At 42.8% G+C, this 22,211-nt stretch overlaps 1 protein-coding gene across 2 annotated transcripts in view; it reads left to right on the top strand.

The window, feature by feature from the left end:
* The window catches only part of LOC126262241 (probable cytochrome P450 6a13), a 282,234-nt gene that overhangs the window by 8,213 nt on the left and 251,810 nt on the right, over positions 1 to 22,211 (top strand). For both annotated transcript variants that reach the window (XM_049958715.1, XM_049958714.1), the window contains exons 2-3: positions 11,147 to 11,425; positions 20,630 to 20,868. In XM_049958715.1, the coding sequence (XP_049814672.1) occupies positions 11,206 to 11,425; positions 20,630 to 20,868 (459 nt within the window). In that variant the 5' untranslated portion in view covers positions 11,147 to 11,205. The remainder of the gene's footprint in view (positions 1 to 11,146; positions 11,426 to 20,629; positions 20,869 to 22,211) is intronic.

Below are 22,211 nucleotides of genomic sequence, written 5' to 3'. Positions count from 1 at the left end.
TCAGAAGGAACATCCAGTATCTCGTAGCCCCATTACGGGAGCTTTCTCAAACTCGGTGAGGTGTTGATGAGGGTGTCTGCATTGCCTTAAAGGCATTCTTGACTAACATCAAATCACAAAGTCCAATCTCAAAGGTAACTAACGCTCACGACCATTACATCGTGAACTGAAAGCAAACCTGATCTGCATCCTCATGTGACTGGTCCGAAATTTTAATAGATATCATATTTCAGACAAAGAACATACCTACCAACTTTCGTTTGTCACACAGCGCCTTCTTTGTTTTGCAGTTTTTCCGCCAGTGTATGTTAGATCTGTTAAGACAGAACAAGCGGAGCTTTTGTTAGCAGAGATGTCGGCAATTGCTGCGTCACTAGTTACGTAATACAAATTTCTGAGTCCCCATTGTCTGCAAGGCTCTGTTTTTCAGGCAATTTTCAAGGGAGTTGACTTCCTGGTTACATTTCCTTTCGACTGCAGTATTAATATCCACAACTATTCTGATTAAAGGCATCAGCGTCACTGTCGTGCATTTTGTGTATTTTTGCTTGTGTACGTGACGCAACTAAAGATTACGGATGCGTCAAGAGAAGAGTAGTAGGGTAAGGCGACGCTTAAGACGAAAATTGATGCACTGTACTGTATATAGCTTAAGTAAGTGCTTAACAGCTGCTAAGCAATGGTTAGTTAGTGTAATGTTTAGAAAGCTGCAGTGAAGTGGAATGTAAAAGGCCGTGTATTGGCCACTCGCTGCAAGCCGTCGAGCAGGGCCAAGGTCGTTCAGTGCTCTCGGCAGCACGAAGAAGGCTGCAGCTACAATGCGAGTTACGTCTATACTCCACTTGCGTATGCACTTTCCACGTCGTCTATTTGAGAGACAGAACTGATTGTGTTAAAGTGTTTCAGAATTAGGGTCGGGTTCTTAGCCTAGAACTGCTGGTTTGGGTCCATCCAAGGTGTACAATTTTCCTGACAGCTCCCCATCGAGAAAAATTTTCCTGATACTTCCACATATCTGGAAGGCATTCTCCTGTTTGCCAGCGAAACACATGTCGACATAAATAGGTGGGAAAGTTTTAGTATCCTGCAGTAATCATACGAGAAAATGGCTTATGAAAATTATAAACAGAAGAATCAGTAGCATGGAAGGAGCACATAATTTAACAAAAAACACGAATGATAAGAAATGACTATAAATAAAGGAAGAGCTCAGACACTAACTTACACTAAAATGCTTATATTCCAGTGAATACTTAACAGTCAAATGTAAACTAGAAGAAGAATTTAAAGAAAAGCAGAGGGTCCAATGCAGACAAATATTCATAGAAAAAACTGATGAGGAACTTACCTAAGTATACTGTTTATTTCGGAGGTCATGAAACATCAGATATTTATTTTTGAACGTGTTTTGTAATAAATGACAACATTTTCTGCGTTTTTATGGGCTCAAATGGCTCTGAGCACTATGGGTCTTAACTTCTGAGGTCATCAGTCCCCTAGAACTTAGAACTACTTAAACCTAACTAACCTAAGGACATCACACACATCCATGCCCGAGGCAGGATTCGAACCTGCGACCGTAGCGGTCGCGCGGTTCCAGACTGTAACGCCTAGAACCGCTCGGCCACCCCGGCAGGCGCGTTTTTATGGAAAAGCGCTCAACAAAGGCTTGATTCATAGAAATAAATAGTCAGACAGGAAACAGATAATATTGAAGAATCGTATATAGCACAGGGAAACTCTTTTAGGAACAAATTTTAAATTTAAAAGACCAAGCACGAACAAAATAAAAAGAATCAAGAGCAAAAGTGAATTTTTATAAAAAAAACTGATAAATTAGAACGCACTGAGAAAAGAGCCAGAAAAAAATCAAGGAGGCACTGAAAGTGGAATGTTGCTTTATTTGACCAAGTGTAAGTACAATGAAAGAAAAATAATGGGTCTAGAAAAAATGTGTCAAATGTATGATGATAAGTGTGACGTTATGGGATGGGTATACGTATAATCGACTGTTACTATATTTCTGAATACAGAAGGACATCATCTCTCGTAAGACAGTAATAAAGAGATTCAACAAAAATAATCAACTCTCCTGTTTCTATCACTGGTCCCTCCAAACCTTCCTTTCTAAAAGCATAAGTCGTATGTAATTTTCTGCTTAGAATAAACTGCTAAATTGAATTTAACTGATAGCTGATTGTGCTGGTAGTAAATTTGGAATAAGAAGCCATTTTTTAAACTAACTAGTGCATTTTTCTGTCCGTCATCTACATTCTGTTACAATAAAATACATTGAAGTGCCAAAGAAACTGATGTAGACGTGAGTTTTCAAATATAGAGATATGTAAACAGGCAGAATGCGGCGCTGCGGTTGGCAACGCCTATATGAACGACAAGTGTATGGTTACTGCGGTTACAATAGCAGGTTATTAAGATTTAAGTAAGTTTGTAAGTGGTGTTAAGGTCGTCGCACGAGCGATGGGACACACTATCTCCAAGGTAGCGGTGAAGCGGGGGATTTTCCCATACGACCATTTCACGAATGTACTGTGAATATCAGGAATCCGGTAAAACATCAAATCTCCGACATCGGTGCCGCCGGTAAAAGATTCTGCAAGAAAGGTACCAACGACGACCGAAGAGAATCGTTGAACTTGACAGAAGTGCAGATTTCAATGCTGGGCCATCAGCAAGTGTCAACGTGCGGAACCATTGAACGAAACATCGTGGATGTGGGCTTTTGGAGCCGAAGGCCTAGTCGTGTACCCTTGATGACTGCACGACAGAAGCTTCACGCCTCGCCTGGGCCCGTCAACACCATGGGACTGTTGATGACTGGAAACAAGTTTCCTGGTCGGACGAGTCTCGTTTCAAATTGTGTCGAGTGGATGGACGTGTATGGAGACAACCTCATGAATGCATGGACCCTGCATGTCAGCAGGGGACCGTTCAAGTTGGCAGAGGCTCTATAATGGTGTGGGGCGTGAGCGGTTGGAGTGATATGGGACCCCTGATACGTCTAGATACGACTCTGAGAAGTGAATCGTACGTAAGCATCCTGTCTGATCACCTGCATCCATTCATGCCCATTCTGCATTCCGACGGAATTGCTGGGCTATTCCAGCAGGACAATACGACATCCCACACGTCCAGAATTGCCACAGAGTGGCTCCATGAACACTGTTCTCAGTTTAAACATTTGTGCTGGCTACCAGACTCCCTAGTGATGAACGCTATTGAGCAAATCTGTGCTGTTCAGAAGAGATATCCACCCTCCCGTACTCTTACGGATTTATGGACAGCCCTGCAGGATTCATGGTGTCATTTCCCTCCAGCACTACTTCAGACATTAGTCGAGTCCCTGCCACGTCGTGTTGCGTCATTTCTGCGCTCTCGCGGGGGCCTCATGCGATATTAGGCAGGCGTACCAGTTTCTATTGCTCTTCAGTGTGTATGCGCCACAACGAGATTCGTGTCTTTCTTTTTGTGATGAACTGTTCTATATGGAAGATAATACGGCGTTTGCTCATAGACTACAGAAGAAGAGTGTTTGTAAATTTAGACCTACCTCCAAAAATTGAATATAAAATATATATCATTTCTTTAATATCACTTCTTTTATCCCTTTATTAAATGCTGACAGAAATTCTCTGCTGTCGTTGACCATAAATCATTCGCGGCTGATGACTTGGGCTCCTTTAAGCGTGATGCAATTTTTAAAGCCAGTTAACACACCCACCTCGCTGAAGTCAGCAAGACAGTCATAGCTCACGAGGACAGTACTAGGTGTTTAAATCTTCGGAATAGTGAGTGTTTATTAAAAGTTTGTTAGCTACATAATTATTATATTTTCATACTTAACGCGAAGTGTTTTTTGTGTATACCTCGTGTCTAAGTTTTTTGTGAATATAAATAGTTGTAAGTTGTCTGGAAACATCCCCCAGGCTGTGGCTAAGCCAGGTCTCCGCAATATCCTTTCTTTCAGGAGTGCTAGTTCTGCAAGGTTCGCAGGAGAGCTTCTGTAAAGTTTGGAAGGTAGGAGACGAGGTACTGGCAGAAGTAAAGCTGTGAGTAGCGGGCGTGAGTCGTGCTTCGGTAGCTCAGATGGTAGAGCACTTGCCCGCGAAAGGCAAAGGTCCCGAGTTCGAGTCTCGGTCGGGCACACAGTTTTAATCTGCCAGCAAGTTTCAGTTGTAAGATTGTGCGTTTCGATATTAGAAAACCACCTCGGGGACGACTGGTTCTTTTGATGAAATATTATTTAGCAGGAAAACTTGTTTATTAACTTTCCACTGCACGTAATAATTTCTAATTTTTCGCCAGAAAACTGATTTTATCAAGTGTTATGGCGACCCATATGTGTAAAGTAATATGTGTTTTGCGTAAAGAAGGCAATCGTTCTCGAATTTTGCGTAAATAATTTATTCTTCAATAACTGCCCGCATCCCGTGGTCGTGCGGTAGCGTTATCGCTTCCCACGCCCGGGTTCCCGGGTTGGATTCCCGGCGGGGTCAGGGATTTTCTCTGCCTCGTGATGGCTGGGTGTTGTGTGATGTCCTTAGGTTAGTTAGGTTTAAGTAGTTCTAAGTTCCAGGGGACTGATAACCATAGATGTTAAGTTCCATAGTGCTCAGAGCCATTTGAACCATTTTTTCTTCAATAACTCAGTAAATACAAGACAAAGGTTGCCACCTTGGTCACGTTTTAAAGAGGAAGGATTGTTTAAACTAAATTTGTCCATATTATGTTGGTTAGCGTGTCGACTGCGACTGATTTACGATTGTGTGTGGCTTATAAAATTTGTTACTTTACTAACATGACACGTGTATATAAAACAATCTCGGTATTCTTGCCGCGTCAGTTCTGGATAAAATCTCGAGCTTTCGACGATTACCTCCATCGTCATCGTCAGGAGCTGACTGTCTTCACTGCTGCTGTGGTAGCGTTTTTATAGCCCGTGGCCGTGGCCAGCTTCCGAATGGTCGGCGATTACGTACTGCTGTCGCAGACGGTGTCACTGTATGCGACGGTGGCGCCACCGCTTCCGATTGAACGTAAACCTTGGAAGGAACGTCTCTGCTGCTTCTCTGCATCAAGCACTCGTTTCCACGCACAGCTGAGATGGTATCCGCTATCGCGGTTAAAGTTATTTTGGCTCATTCTTATTTCAACAGCCTCCTTAATAACAGAATCCCAGTACGTGGAGGCATGGGACAGAATTTTTGTTCCATCGAACAATATTTTGTTTGTTCGTGAGGCTGTCTCCGCAATTGCCGATTTCTCCAGTTCTCTATTTTTAATATGGCGTTGGTGTTTTGCACAGCGGTCGGAAACGGTTCGAATCGTCTGACCTGTATAATCTCAGAGTCCGAGCACCTACACCGCCCAGGTTGTACGGACTACCGAAGATCCACAAGGATAATGTTCCCATGAGACCTATTGTCAGTGAAATTGGTCCTCCTACTTATAAGCTGGCCAAATACCTAACAAAGTTGATGACTCCTATAGTCGGCCGGTGTGAACATCACATCAAAAACTCCCAGATGTTCATTGAGAAAATCAAAGAGATTAGAGTTGGTCCAAATGACATTTTAGTCAGCCTGGATGTGGTATCGCTGTTCACAAAAGTTCCTGTGGAGGACGCTTTGAAAATGCTGGCGGATCTTTTTCCTCCTCAAACTATAAAGTTGTTCCGGCACGTGATGACGACCACTTGCTTCTTGTATGGTAACAAATTTTATGAAATGACGGACCGTATGGCGATGGGCTCTCCGTTGTCTCCATCACTGGCTAACTTTTTTGTGGAGAATTTTGAAGAACGTGCATTAAATTCGGCTCCACTCCGCCCATCCTTATTTTATCGTTACGTTGACGATACATTTATGATCTGGCAACATGGTGCAGAAGCTCTCGGACAATTAATGGAACACATGAACAGCATACATTCGAACATCCAGTTCACTGTCGAGATGGAGAAGCAAGGGAGACTGCCTTTCTTAGACGTTTTAGTACAACGACAGGCGGACGGGCGTCTTGGCCACTCTGTATACCGTAAGCCGAAGCATACCGAGTTATACCTGAATGCACAGAGTTTCCATCATCCTGCTCAGAAGAGAGCCGTTTTGAACACGTTGGTATTATAGAGCCAAAACTGTTTCTGACGAGGACCACTTAAGGTCCGAGATTAACCATCTGAAGAACGTGTTCCGAAAGAATGGCTATGGTGCACGCGATATAAAGGCAGCGTTCTCCATAGGAAGGAAACGTGAAAATGCTGCACACTCACAGGATGAAACTCCGATTGCGGTTCTTCCTTTTTGTGGCGCGATTTCCAGCAAAATAGGAAGAGTCCTGGGTAGACGAGGTATATGACCGATTTTTCGTCCTCCTAAGAAAATTAAGGAGATGATGCGCCCTGTTAAGGACAATCTCGGCCTCAGGGTCCCTGGAGTTTATAATGTACCCTGTGAGTGTGGAAGCAATTATATAGGTCAGACGATTCGAACCGTTTCCGACCGCTGTGCTGACCACCAACGCCATATTAAAAATAGAGAACTGGAGTAATCGGCAATTGCGGAGACAGCCTCACGAACAAACATAAAATATAGTTCGATGAAACAAAAATTCTGTCCCATGCCTCCACGTACTGGGATTCTGTTATTAATGAGGCTGTTGAAATAAGAATGAGCCAAAATAACTTTAGCCACGATAGCGGATACCATCTGAGCTGTGCATGGAAACGAGTGCTTGATGCAGAGAAGCAGCAGAGACGTTCCTTCCAAGGTTTACATTCCAACGGAAGCGGTGGCGCCACCGGCGCACACAGTGACACTGTCTGCGACAGCAGTACGTAATCGCCGACCAATCATAAGCCGACCAATCAGAAGCCGTCTTCGGGTTATATAGAGGCTACCACAGCAGCAGTGAAGACACTCAGCTCCTCACGATGACGATGGAGGTAATCGTCGAAAGCTCGAGATTTTATCCAGAACTGACGCGGCAAGAATACCGAGAATGTTTTAGATATAAGTGCCGTCGCGAAAAACTTCGTTCGCATGACACGTGTGTTAAACGGTTTCACAGCCCAGAAATTAGCTGTCCGACTATAATGGGACAAGTGCTGTTCGGACCAGGATTGTCAGTGTTTCAATGCATTCTGAGGACCAAGTGCGTATCACAAAAATTCAAAAGATACGACTCTCTGAATGGGAACAAAATTTGGAAATTTCCGTTTTTTTTTAAATGTCGCGATGTACGATGTGACTACAAATGATTCATCGGGTTTTGGATGAATGTGTTTCACAAAGTGTCACATAAAAATGGTGAATGATATATTTAATGAAAAGCACATTCTCAAGTTTCTTGCACATTATTGCAGTGTTCTATGTAGTCTCCTCGTGTTACACGACAAACATCCATGTAGTAGTTAAGTTCGACCCATACACGTTCGGACATGTATTCACCAGTGCAGCAGTGCTGCGATCCTGGAGTTCAGCCACAGTTTTCGGCAAAGGTGGTACGTAAGCATTGTCTTTCACATATCCTCAAAGAAAAAACTCACAAACTGTGAAGTCAAAAGACCTGAGGACCACCTGAAGAATACCACACAATCCTGGACTTGCCGGGATGGTTCCTTTGAAAGGGCACGGCCGATTTCCTTCCCCATCCTTCCCTCACCCGAGCTTGTGCTCTGTCTCTAATGACCTCGTTGTCGACGGGACGTTAAACACTAATCTCCTCCTCCTCCTCCTCCAATCCTGGACTTAACTCCCAGTCCACCGGTTTGCAAGTTTCTCATTCAAATGGCGACGCACTACTCTATTACAATGGGGCTTAGTTTCGTCTTGTTGGAATATGAAGTTTAGGATGTCAGCTATTAGTTTAGGAAACAAACACTCCTGCAACATGTTTAGGTACATTGTATCCATTACAATTTTCCCAGTAAAAAAAAAAAAAGGCCCGAACGCTTTGCTACTTGAAACAGAAGACGTTAAAATCTCCACTGTAGCATTGGGATTTGCAGTGTCGCATATGCGAGCGTTTTGGTGATTCATTTCACCTTTTATGTGGAACGAGTGGACACGAGTCATGGAGTAATTCGCTATTTTCCACTGCTCCCTGGAAAGAATCACAAAATTCGCGTCTGATGATGCTTGGCCGTAAACGTTGCACCGGCTATATGCGATTTGGTTTCTGACGTAATCGCTTGCGTAGACTATTCCATACTGTTGGCTGTGGAATGCCCAGTTCGCTACTTGCGAGACGTGTAGATTTTTCTGAACGGCGATGAAACGCCTCTCGAACGATCAACTGGAACACCTGATCGCCCAAAGCTTCTTCCTTTACAGAGGCAGCCTGTATCGTTGAACAGTCAATACCACCGTAGAATCCTTTGGTGGGTTGGTGGCTCCATGCTGTAAGATCACCAACTAGCTTTATTTTCTTACAGTTGTCAACACCTTTGACCCATACTGACACAGACTCGGATTCATTTATTTACGACGACGATTTCTGGTTCAAAAATGGTTCAAATGGCTCTGAGCACTATGGGACTTAACATCTGAGGTCACCAGTTCCCTAGAACTTAGAACTACTTAAACCTAACTAACCTAAGGAGATCACAACCATCCATGCACGAGGCAGGATTCGAACCTGCGACCGTAGCGGTCGCGCGGTTCCAGACTGAAGCGCCTAGAACCGCTCGGCCACAACGGCCGGGTCATAGCGACGGTAACACAGCCATTACCGTGCTGTGCGGAATCATCGTTAGTAAGCGTACTGTCTGCAAACTGCGCAATGCATGGTAGCGACAGGCTCAGTCTTCTTGAAACATACAAAATGCTTTCTGTTGGTTAGTCATCATTTCGCAAACTCCTGCCACCTTGCCGCCTCGTGAACCGCAACGAGACATGCAATGGCATAAACAAGACTTTAAAATAAGCTCGTATCATCGGTTATTAGTTTGAATAGATGGGCGTTATCTATTTGAAGCTGTACGACATCTAAACCCGGTGAATCATTTGTAACCACCCTACGCTATTTTTGTTATCTTCTCAGAACTATTTGTAATGTTCTGGGCCTGCAGCGTAATAAACATCTTTCAATTCTAATTATGTCACATGATCGTCTGACATAATTGCTGTCACGACATTTCACCTGGAAATTAAGTTTATTTTTGACCATTATTAATGAAGTGTCAGAACATACCGGAACATACAACTGTTTACTACAAAAATAACAACGAAACATAAGTCAACAAACAATTAGACAGCAACAGAATCGACAATATTGCATGGAAGTCAAACTAAAAAAAAAAGTAAAAGATACGTCAGTGTCCCGTGTAGCTTCTGCCCCGCGACCGGTCGCACGAACAGCTGTAGAGCAACTGTCAGTCCACTTCAGCGCAGCGCACACCAGGAGGAAACCTTGCCGACCAGAAGCCGAGCGCTGACTGGCGGACTGCTTCCAATCGTTTACGACATGGACATCCACGAATAGCCTCTTTCTTTCCATCTTCTCTTACATCATGACTAGCCAATCATATTAGAGGGCCAATCAAAGTTTTCTAGCAGTGACGTCAGACATCGATACACCTATCCACATGCAAAACGAGTCGTGCCCTGAGGAAGGCCGTTGCACTTCGGCCGAAACGTCGGTTTTAGTTTGTTATTATTGTTGTTAGTTTTTAGCAATGACGCGGCATAATGCCCAGAAGAATTTTAATCACTTTTAAAATGATTTCAGCTGTTTTTTGACTCATGTGAGACTATTTTGGATTAATAAGGTGATTCTATGAACGTAATTCTTTACTTTTATTTTTCATAGCGTCAGTCCTAACGGAATTGAGACACGCTGTGTAAATGGCTCGTTCATCGTCTGACCCGCGCCAAAAATATTATTTTTCCTAAATGGTTTGCCGTCTGAAGCTCCAACTTTTGTTACTTTCATTTCTGGCCAAACTCTGCATACATCAGAAATTTGGGTGAAATTGGGGATGACGAGTAGGCGCGGTACCCTTGTAAACGTTAACACGCGTGCAGTCCGTGCGTCCACTTTATACTGATACTTAATGGATTGCATTACTGATTAGGATACCAAACACGACCTGAAGAAGCTTTGGCGACACCTTTCTCAAATTTGGACACTCCAGATTACCCAAACTATGCATAATCGGACAGAGATTCCCTGCAGAAAAAAGTCATGAGAAGAAGGCGTCTTAACAGAGGGATGAACAGACAGCCACTTGGATAACAAAAGACAAAAAAAAATTGTTTCGCAACAAAAATTCACCATTTCCCTATTTTTTCTTTACTTGTACAGTGAAACCTTGCTTCTTGCCAGATTCATGATTCTAGGTCAACGAGAAGTACCCTATACGTTTTATCAGTGAGTTTGCGAAGACCAAAATATGTCACATAAATGGCCTATCTTCTGACTCCATTGACTTAGAAGTTTACATTTATTACACCACCAGCCGACGAGAGACCTTAGTTTGTGCTGTAAACTTCAACTTGGTACATGTACCTGTTCCTGAGAATAAGGAGTCTTAACAGATGGACTGACAGATAATTGGATAGTAAATGACGAAAATTTTTGTTTCCTGCGGTATAATTAAAAATTCACCATTTTCGTATTTTTTCCTTTACTTGTACAGTGAAACCTTGCTTCTTGCCAGATTTCATGATTCTAAGTCAACGAAAAGTGGTTTATAGGTTTTGATGAGTAAGTTTGCATCAAAATATGTGGCATAAATGAGCGTATCTTTTGATTGTATTGGCTCAGTAGTTCAAATTTATTACACCATTGTCAAGGGACTACAGGCCTTAGTTTATGACATAAATTTCCTACTCAATACGCCTACCCGTTCCTGGGGAAGGGTTTTAACAGTCTGACATATAGAAAGACAGACAGGCAGGTAGGCAGAGAAGTAGACAGACAGACAACTAAGTATTCCTATAACAAACACTTCCGTTTTTGCCGGCTGAGGTACGGAACCTTAAAAATGACCTGTTCTCAGTATCATGAAATATACAAAGTGTTGTCGGTGTTTTTTGGTAGATCTGCTAGTATAACACAACTCGAAATTTAACCATGTTGTTAAGAAACCGTTTCGTGTTTTACATATAAATTTGTCCTTACTTTTCAGGAGTTTTACCAGCAGGTGAATCTTTCCGGGGGAGAGTAAACAGTGCAGTGGTGGACGCAATGGGCGTGTTCCTTGAGTCGTGGCTGAGCGAAGTGGTCGCCGTTCTCCTGGTGACAGTGGCGGCGCTGTATGCCTGGTTCTCACACCGATACACCTACTGGAGCAAGCGTGGAGTGCCGCAGGCGAAACCGCAGATACCCTTCGGGAATCTCAGGAAAAGCTTTCTAGGACAGAAACGTTTGGAGTTTATTCTGCAAGACATCTACCGTCAGTTCAGAGGTACAAGACTTTTTGAACTCTATTGTATTAAAATATTTCTAATGTTTCACGTCAGTGGCAGTTATCTGATCATTTTCTATTTGTCTCATCAAAGCAAGATAAACGAGTAACTGGAAAACAGTACACGTATCTGACTTAGTAATACCATCACTGTTTTCTCTATAAGGGGCGATAGAAAAGCTTCCGTCCGAAGGCCGTTCTGCTCAGAGTGGGTATGCCGATCAGACAAACGCGCTGTGATCACCATGGCAATCATTCCACCGATACAGCCGGTTGAAGATAAAACCGGTTGGTAAAACACCGTTTTCTGCTACGTGAAGTAGTCTGTAACTATCTGCAGAACATGCTCTTCCGACATGGATCGTCGTCACTTCAAGGCCTTTTTTAAGGAGCCGAGGGCGTGACAATCACATAGGGAGGGATCAATACGATAGGGCGGGTGGTCGACTGCCTCCCACTTGTCTGTGATTGATGGGGCTTGCCCTCCAGATCGACTGGCGTCTTGCGTTGAAGCGCCGCTAGGACGGAACTTTGCGCTAGGACGGAACGATGGTTTTCGACAGACATGCTGTCCCATACACATTCTTCACTGTCCGATGAATGTTTACTGGCGTTTTTCCTTCGACACCCAAGAAAATAATACCAGCACTTAGTCCTGTTTGGATGCATTTGGTAACAATGTCGCCATAGTTCACATTTTCGCATTTACCGCACGCACATTGGAAAGACACGAATGCCAAACTATTCCCTTCCCTACATGTCGGTGCTTATATACTCCCATCTAAGTCGTGCTACGTTGCATATACGCTGCAACACCGTCCTGAAACGGATACTTTTTGATCGCCACGTAGAAATGGCTCTGAGCACTATGGGACTCAACTGCTGAGGTCATTAGTCCCCTAGAACTTAGAACTAGTTAAACCTAACTAACCTAAGGACATCACAAACATCCATGCCCGAGGCAGGATTCGAACCTGCGACCGTAGCGGTCTGGCGGTTCCAGACTGCAGCGCCTTTAACCGCACGGCCACTTCGGCCGGCGCCACGTAGAGAAACGAAAGAAAACTTGAAGCATTAGTACATATTTTGCTGTTTCCACAGCCCTCAAATTAATTCCGGTCCTGATACTCACAAAGGCTTCCGCTGCATGTGGTCACATCTCGCTGAACGTAACCGAAAATTATAAAAATATCAGCGTCGCTTTGCTACTGTGGAAGGTTGTAGCACAGTGAGATTGCACAATAATTATTCATAAATGTACAAGCGCTGATATAGGTATAGGATGATCTGTGGCAATGGATAGCTACAAGAAGTTACTACAATTCTGTGGAAAGTCACTTATAAGCTCGAAATTATTTTGCACATTTCTCTTATTTAAACAAGAAGCATTTCTGAGGGCACTGATGATGCTCTTAGCAACCAGCAATGGAAATAACATGAACTGTACACTCACCAAAATTCACAATGTAAAAATTCAGTCTCTCGCAGAGGAAGAGCAAGGAAAAGCATTACGAAATTTACGTCAGCAATAAGTTTCTGTTAACACTTCCAAGCATGTATGTGAAATGGTATACTAAAGGGAACACATTTGCAGTTCATGTTGTCCCCTACCATTTCAACAAAAGAGTCGCACAAAGCATTCTGGAGTAAAATTTGCAAACTGTCCTCACAAAATATCCTCTCCAAATGAGAGCTTACTCTCGTTTTCATTCAAAGGGGTTTGTTAGAGTTGACAGAAGTGCTAATGGCCAGATATCGAACGAGTGTACTCGCCCATGTTGCCACCTTTTTCAAAACCATTAATAGAATATACGGTATCTATTTCATATAAAACTGCAATAGTTACGAAAATTGATTCATAAACACAACTCGCTCAAATCCACAGGAATAAAGAAGCTCGTTAGCAATGTTGTGTCCCTGATCACGGGGTCGATGGTTTAGATTCCCGGCCGGGTTAGAGATTACCTTCCCTCGGAGACTGACAGTTTATGTTGTTCTTATCATTTCATCTCACCTTCATTCCAGAGACGCACAAGTTGCCCAAGTGGCATTTCTATATACACAATTACGGAAAAAAGTCGCAGCACCAAGAAGGAGTCGTGCGACATAAACGAAAGTTGATAAACGTGTTTCTACATCTGAAAGATGATGTCTATTCCCATTTCGCTCCAGTTGCATAGGAGTGGCGCTAATGACTTCGTCATTGTGATGCAAATCAGATTTTCTTTCGGTACAAGCTGTAACGGCCGTGAGAGTTAGTTACCTTTTAGACTGGATGTGGTGAGTTGATGTTAATCAAGAATGCCTTTAAGGCTACAAAGACACCTCACTAACTTTGAACGAGGTCGTGTAATAGGGCTACGAGAAGCTGGATGTTCCTTCTGCGATACTGCAGAAAGTCTTCACGGGAATATGGCCACTGAACATGATTGTTGGCAGTCGTTAGTTACCTTTGAAATTGGATGTGGTGAGTTGATGTTAATCAAGAATGCCTTTAAGGTGACAAAGACAGCTCACTAACATTGAACGAGGTCGTGTAACAGGGCTATGAGGAGCTGGATGATTCTTCTGTGATACTGCAGAAAGTCTTGACAGGAATGTGACCACTACACATGACTGCTGGCAGTGATGGTCGCGGAAATGTACGGTCGCAAGAAGATCGGGTTACGGACGGCCATGTGCTAGAGGACAAATGTAAGGATGTAGAAGCTTATCTCAATAGGGGTAAGATAGATACTGCCTACAGGAAAATTAAAGAGACCTTTGGAGAAAGGAGAACCACTTGTACGAATATCAAGAGCACAGATGGAAACCCAGTTCTAAGCAAAGAAGGGAAAGCAGAAAGGTGGAAGGAGTCTATACAAGGACGATGTACTTGAGGACAATATTATGGAAATGGAAGAGGATGTAGATGAAGATGAAATGGGAGATACGATACTGCGTGAAGAGTTTGACAGAGCACTGAAAGACCTGAGTAGACAGGAGTAGACAACATTCCATTAGAACTACTGACGGCCTTGGGAGAGCAAGTCCTGACAAAACTCTACCATCTGGTGAGCAAGATGTATGAGACAGACGAAATACCCTCAGACTTCAAGAAGAATATTATAATTCCAATCCCAAAGAAAGCAGGTGTTGACAGATGTGAAAATTACCGAAGTATCAGTTTAACAAGTCACAGCTGCAAAATACTAACGCGAATTCTTTACAGACGAATGGAAAAACTGGTAGAAGCCGACCTCGGTGAAGGTCAGTTTGGATTCCGCAGAAATGTTGGAACACGTGAGGCAATACTGACCCTACGACTTACCTTAGAAAATAGATTAAAGAAAGGCAAACCTACATTTCTAGCATTTGTAGACTTAGAGAAAGCTTTTGACAATGTTGACCGGAATACTCTATTTCAAATTCTAAAGGTGGCAGGGGTAAAATACAGGGCGCGAAAGGCTATTTACAATTTGTACATAAACCAGATGGCAGTTATAAGAGACCGAGCGGGGTGGCGCAGTGGTAGCACACTGGACTCGCATTCGGGAGGACGACGGTTCAATCCCGTCTCCAGCCATCCTGATTTAGGTTTTCCGTGATTTCCCTAAATCGTTTCAGGCAAATGCCGGGATGGTTCCTTTGAAAGGGCACGGCCGATTTCCTTCCCAATCCTTCCCTAACCCGAGCTTGCGCTCCGTCTCTAATGACCTCGTTGTCGACGGGACGTTAAACACTAACCACCACCACCACCACCACCGCAGTTATAAGAGTCGAGGGGCATGAAAGGGAAGTAGCGGTTGGGAAGGGAGTGAGACAGGGTTGTAGCCCGTCACCGATGTTATTCAATCTGTATATTGAACAAGCAGTAAAGGAAACAAAAGAAAAATTCGGAGTAGGTATTAAAGTCCATGGAGAAGAAATAAAAACGTTGAGGTTCGCCGATGACATTGTAATTCTGTCAGAGACAGCAAAGGACTTGGAAGAGCAGTTGAACGGAATGGACAGTGTCTTGAAAGGAGGATATAAGATGAACATCAACAAAAGCAAAACGAGGATAATGGAATGTAGTCGAATTAAGTCAGGTGATGCTGAGGGAATTAGATTAGGAAATGAGACACTTAAAGTAGTAAAGGAGTTTTGCTATTTGGGGAGCAAAATAACTGATGATGGTCGAAGTAGAGAGGATATAAAATGTAGACTGGCAATGGCAAGGAAAGCGTTTCTGAAGAAGAGAAATTTGTTAACATCGGGTATAGATTTAAGTGTGAGGAAGTCGTTTCTGAAAGTATTTGTATGGAGTGTAGCCATGTATGGAAGTGAAACATGGACGATAAATAGCTTGGACAAGAAGAGAATAGAAGCTTTCGAAATGTGGTGCTACAGAAGAATGCTGAAAATTAGATGGGTAGATCGCATAACTAATGAGGAGGTATTGAATAGGATTGGGAAAAAGAGGAGTCTGTGGCACAACTTGACAAGAAGAAGGGACCGGTTGGTAGGACATGTTCTGAGGCATCAAGGGATCACAAATTTAGCATTGGAGGGCAGCGTGGAGGATAAAAATCGTAGAGGGAGACCAAGAGACGAATACACTAAGCAGATTCAGAAGGATGTAGGTTGCAGTAAGTACTGGAAGATGAAGAAGCTTGCACAGGATTGCCTGCGTGCTATATACACTGGACCTGTAGGTCTACCTGGAGTTATGGTCTAGGGTGCGATTTTGTATGACAGAGACAGTACTCTCATGGTTATCCCACGCATATCGCACGCACCCTGACTCTAAATTTGTACGTCAATCTGGTGATTCGACACGTTGTGCTGCCATTCATGAACAGCATTCCGGGGGCTGTTTTACAATAATCTTGACGTCTGGCCCGGACAAACGCATTCCCGACATTTCATTACATTAATTATTTTTTGGTGCCGCAATTTTTGTTTGCATCAGTGTATATATATATATTCATAATTTATAAAATATTCTACTTTACCACGGTTCGCGTGGCTCCTCTCGTCGGAGGTTCGCGTCCGCCCTTGGGCATGGGTGTGTGTGTTGTCCTTAGCGAAAGCTAGGTTAAATTAGATTTAGTAGTGTGTAATCCTTGGGAACGATGATCTCATCAGTTTGGTCCCACAGGAACTTACCACAGATTTCCAGTTTTCTACCAAGAACAGACAGAACAGTAGTCAATGCAATATTATGTTGTCAGAGTAATTGGAACAGTTCGCTGCATATAGATAAATATAATAATAACACGCAAGACATTTGTGTAATTTTCGATAATATTTATTATTTTACAAACCAGTTTTCAGCTGTTACACCATCATAAGGCGCAAAGATAAAAATGTGTGGCTGTGAAATTTTTGTATAAGGAGCAGTCAAATGAAAAAAGACATGGAAATAAGTGAGTACATTGTTTATTATTTCAAAAGTGACCGCCTCAAATGTTAATACTTTTATCCCACTAAGAGACTAGACGACCAATGCCTTCATGGAAAAATGTGTGCGGTTGCCTATGGAACAATGATTGTACCCCGGTGTGCACATCATCGTCCGAAACAAATCGACGAGCTTGAATGTCTTTCTACAGGGCTCCAAAAATACGGAAATCTTATGGGGAGAGATCGGCACTGTGTAGAGCACGTGTAAGTTCTTCCCAGCGAAACTTCTGGAGCGTAGTCGAAACGGCTTCATTCTGTTGCTGGACTGTCCCCTCCCACATCTTCCCAAGGTTTCTTCGACTACGCTGCAGAAGTTACACTTAGAAGCACTTACACATCCTCCGCACAGTCATTACCTGTCCCCACGAGATTTCCATATTTTTGCTTCAGATGAAGGGATGCACTCGTGGGTACAATCACGGTTCCGGAGGCAACCGGAAACGTTTTTCCATGAAGGCACTGACCGTCTTGTCTAACAGTAGAATAAATGTGACAATAGTTATGGGGATTACTGTTGAAACAGGTTACTTATTTTTTTCTTTCTGTCTCGTTTCCCTTTGAGTATCCTTTATAGGATCAACGATTTTAAATTAGAGCCTCTACATAGTACCTCAGTTTGTTTCCAAAGACAAACAGTAAGACAAGAGGAATTATTACAGCGAAAATGTGATGAAAAACTATTGAACTTACATAAAATATGTGACAGATCGATAAAGGGAGGAAACTGAACTATCTTGAAATAATGGAAATTAATAAACATGGGTCCATCTGCCCAAGCCTAGTATGGAATGATCAGACACAGTTCCCTTATCGCCACTTCTGACTGCAGATGCTACTCATACTCCCAGCCAGACTGAGTTGTAAATAAATCTTCCTACTCAAATGCCACATTTCTCCAGTATTTCAGCTACTATAGTTTCACTTGCCGTGTTAAAAATTATTACTTTGTATAATCACAGCTGCACCACTTACCTCATTAATCTCACTTGTAGGCCTACATGTTACTTGTTTGTAATATTGGTACTGTTGAACGTTAGATTACTTTGTTCAGCCACTCACTTGGAGCATGCCTCCAGATTTTATTTTTTAAGTTAATTTCTTCTCAAAACAATTGTTGTAATTTGTTGTAAATATCGTTACTTAATGTGTCACACATGTTATCTAAGTTCAATAATTTTTCATCCCATGTCCACTCCAATAATTCCTCTCGTCTTAGTCCTAAATCACACACAAAAAGTTGTCATCTTTGGAAACGAACTGAGATACCCTGTAGATGCATTAGTTTAAATTCTTTGAGCCTACAAAAATATCATAACCACATACATTTATCTTTGTACCTGATATTGGCGAACAGCCGAAACCCGAATGAGATTTTCACTCTGCAGCGGAGTGTGCGCTGATATAAAACTTCCTGGCAGATTAAAACTGTGTGCCCGACCGAGACTCGAACTCGGGACCTTTGCCTTTCGCGGGCAAGTGCTCTACCATCTGAGCTACCGAAGCACGACTCACGCCCGGTCCTCACAGCTTTACTTCTGCCAGTATCTCGTCTCCTACCCTACAAACTGACTTTGTATGTAAGTGTGGTGTCACCGCCAGACACCACACTTGCTAGGTGGTAGCTTTTAAATCGGCCGCGGTCCGGTAGTATACGACGGACCCGCATGTCGCCACTGTCAGTAATTGCAGACCGAGTGCCGCCACACGGCAGGTCTAGAGAGACGTCCTGGCACTCGCCCCAGTTGTACAGCCGACGTTGCTATGAAAGGTTCACTGAGAATTACGCTCTCATTTGCAAAGACAATAGTTAGCATAGCCTTCAGCTAAGTCAATTGCTACGACCTAGCCAGGCGCCATTTATCCTTTGCTATGTATCTAATGAAGCATGTACAGTAACAAGACCAATGTTCAACAATTGTGGATTAAAGTTAAGTATTCCAGCAGCTACGTACTTTTCTTTATAGCATTCATTACGTATCCTGTTTCAGACCTCACGCCAACCTGCGTGAGTTTAAGCGCGTGCCTTTCGGTTACCCGTCACTGTGGACTGGAGAAAACCTGACAGCAACGCCACCATGTTGAATAATGCTTTTCGTGCAGCCACAGGACGTCTTGTTACGACTAAAACTGTGCGCAATAGGCTGCGTGATGCGCAACTTCACTCCCGACGTCCATGGCGAGGTCCATTTTTGCATCCACGACACTTTGCAGCGCGGTACAGACGGACCCAACAACATGCCGAATGGACTGCTCAGGATTGGCATCACGTTCTCTTCACCGATACGTGTCGCATATGCCTACAACCAGATAGTCTTCGGAGGCGTGTTTGGAGGCAACCTGGTCAGGCAGAACGCCTTAGACACACTGTCCAGCGAGTGCAGCAAGGTGGAAGTTCCCTGATGTTTTGAGGTACCATTATGTGGGGCCGATGTACGCCGCTGATGGTCATGGAAGATGAAGTAACGGCTGTACGATACGTGAAAGCCATCCTCCGACTGATAGTGCAACCATATCGGCAGCATGTTGGCGAGGCATTCGTCTTCATGGACGAAAATTCGCGCCCCCATCGTGCAAATCTTGTAAATGACTTCCTTCAGGATAACGACATCGCTCGACTAGAGTGGCCAGCATGTTCTCCAGACATGAATCCTATCGAACAAGCCTGCGATAGATTGAAAAGGGCTGTTTATGGACGGCGTGACCCACCAACCACTCTGAGGGATCTACGCCGAATCAAATGGCTCAAATGGCTCTGAGCACTATGAGACTTAACATCTATGGTCATCAGTCCCCTAGAACTTAGAACTACTTAAACCTAACTAACCTAAGGACAGCACACAACACCCAGTCATCACGAGGCAGAGAAAATCCCTGACCCCGCCGGGAACGAACCCGGGAACCCGGGCCCTACGCCGAATCGCCGTTGAGGCGTGGGACAATCTCAACCAACAGTGCCTTGATAAACTTGTGGATAGTATGCCACGACGAATACAGGCATGCATCAATGCAACAGGACGTGCCACCGAGTATTAGAGGTACCGGTGTGTACAGCAATCTGGACCACCACCTCTGAAGGTCTCGGTGTATGGTGGTAGAACATGCAATGTGTGGTTTCCATGAGCAAGAAAAATGGCGGAAATGATGTTTATGTTGATCTCTATTCCAATTTTCTATACAATTTTCGGAACTCTCGGAACCGAGGTGATGCAAAACTTTTTGATGTGTGTACTTTTTTTCATTACTATGTAAACAATTACGATAAGAGATACCCTCAATTTTCAAGAGCAGTTATTGTAAATTCAAACAATAAGTGTCAAACATATGCACAGATAAGTGTTCAGAGGTCACCGTTCTTGCTGTTGCATGTGCTGTAATCAGCACCTGGCTTGGCGTGTAAGTCCTCAGGATTAATACTAATTAAGAAAGAAAACTAAATGTGGAGTCGTAAAACGTGTGTGTGCCTTTCACTCAGTCCCTGACTCCTGATGTCTCATGTAGTTTGGTGTCTCACGAGATACCCACTGAAGTCATACTGTCTCATCGGTTAACTAAGCTTTCATTATGTTATTGGATAATGCGTCATCAAGTGGTGCGTTCGGAGCTGTGTCTTTTGGACATACTTTATAATTTTGATTTCATATGAATTTTAATGTTACCTAAATATTTACTCTGATAATTATAAACGAAAGATGTTAACTAGAATCTTAATTAAAATACAATCACCAGGTATTTTTGCCATTGTAACATACTTTTTCTGATTGTGTTTTCCTTCTTCAGGTGAGAGGTATGTGGGAATATACGGATTCACCAAACCAATGCTCGTCCTGATTGACCCTGACCTCATACGGATGGTACTAGTCAAAGATTTTGACTCGTTCCGGAATAGAGGAGTCCCTTTCAACGAGCAGGAACCGTTGAACCACAATCTGTTCTTCATTGGAGGCAACAAATGGAAACGGTTGCGAACCAAGTTGACCCCGACTTTTACGTCAGGAAAGCTCAAGATGATGTGCCAGGTGAGTACTCTCTACGCAGTGAACGTGAAATTTGGATTTCTAAGACCATAAGCTATCTTGACCTAGGGACGCTGTGGTGGCCCTGTGCTTTCAGATCGAAAAAAATCTCAGGAGTATTTATGACGTTTTATCTACTCCCTACTTATAATTTCAAATTTATTCTGTTTTACTTAATCAGTTTCGAATCTTTTCACGTCGTTTCTCGGTAGCTGCATAAGACAAACACACACAGAAACTGCAGAAAGATGTCCAATGCCATCTGATTTCAACGTCTTAATTTGTTTTTTAAGAAAAGAAGCAGGCATATACAGTGAGTAAACTACCTAAAATATTTCTATATGTACTTACGCGTATAAAATTATTTGCCGATTATTTCATAACAGTTTTTAAATATGATGTTACATTAGCCGCTTTAAGATGAATCTCGCGTTGCATACTTATTTACCAGTATAAAGTGCACATATAGTACTAGTGGAAGAACATACTGCATAACAATGAGGAAACTTAAATACTAGAAGCGACATGTGTTTCGGGCACGTTATTTAAGTACCGTTATGAAGAAGTTATGATGCAGTTCTTGTACTCAGATTCAACCAGATATTATGATATAATGTTCACGGACGCTATATAGATGCATAAATGTTTTATTGATAAACATTTGGGCAAAGTCATTATCAACATTCAGGCATCATAGTACAAACATCCAAACCTGCATTATACGGCTCTACGGGAGTTAAATCAAATTTTATTAATAAAATTAGCCTCTGCTTCTGTTCGTCAAGGTGCAGATTTATTTACCTAAAATACGTCACTTAAATTTATAGTAAAACCGTGGAATGGGTACAATAAGCTGCTCAGAATTCCACTAACTGCTAGGTTGAAAAACAGGTGGAGATTTTAAATCACTAACGCAGCTACAAGTGATTTAAGTTTTTTACAAATCAAATTTATTGTCCAGTTAAAATACGTTATTGTCTCTGGCGGTCAACAAAAGCTATTGTGCAGCAATAAATGTAATAAGTAAATAAATTAGCTGAAAAACACCAGACTGTGCTCATAGCTACAAATTACGTAAAATATATTCACGCAAAATGACTACAATAGTTCCTAACAGGGAATTCCTTGAGTGCGAGGTCGCAAGTTCAATCTTTAGAAAAGTTTATATGAAACTGTTGTGTTAGTGATTACGACAGGAAAAATATTAGCTGCTAATGACTTAGCTTGTGCATCAGGAGGGCGACATAAAGTGAGTGCCTGGGAGTTGCAGAGATCAGCCTTCTACAGGATGTGTGTATTACACTTCACAAAATGGCCATCGTCGACATTCAAAACTGTTCAAAATA

This window comes from Schistocerca nitens, chromosome 6 (assembly GCF_023898315.1).
Source record: "Schistocerca nitens isolate TAMUIC-IGC-003100 chromosome 6, iqSchNite1.1, whole genome shotgun sequence".
In the NCBI taxonomy this organism is placed as follows: domain Eukaryota; kingdom Metazoa; phylum Arthropoda; class Insecta; order Orthoptera; family Acrididae; genus Schistocerca; species Schistocerca nitens.
This window is presented reverse-complemented; position numbering and strand designations above follow the sequence as displayed.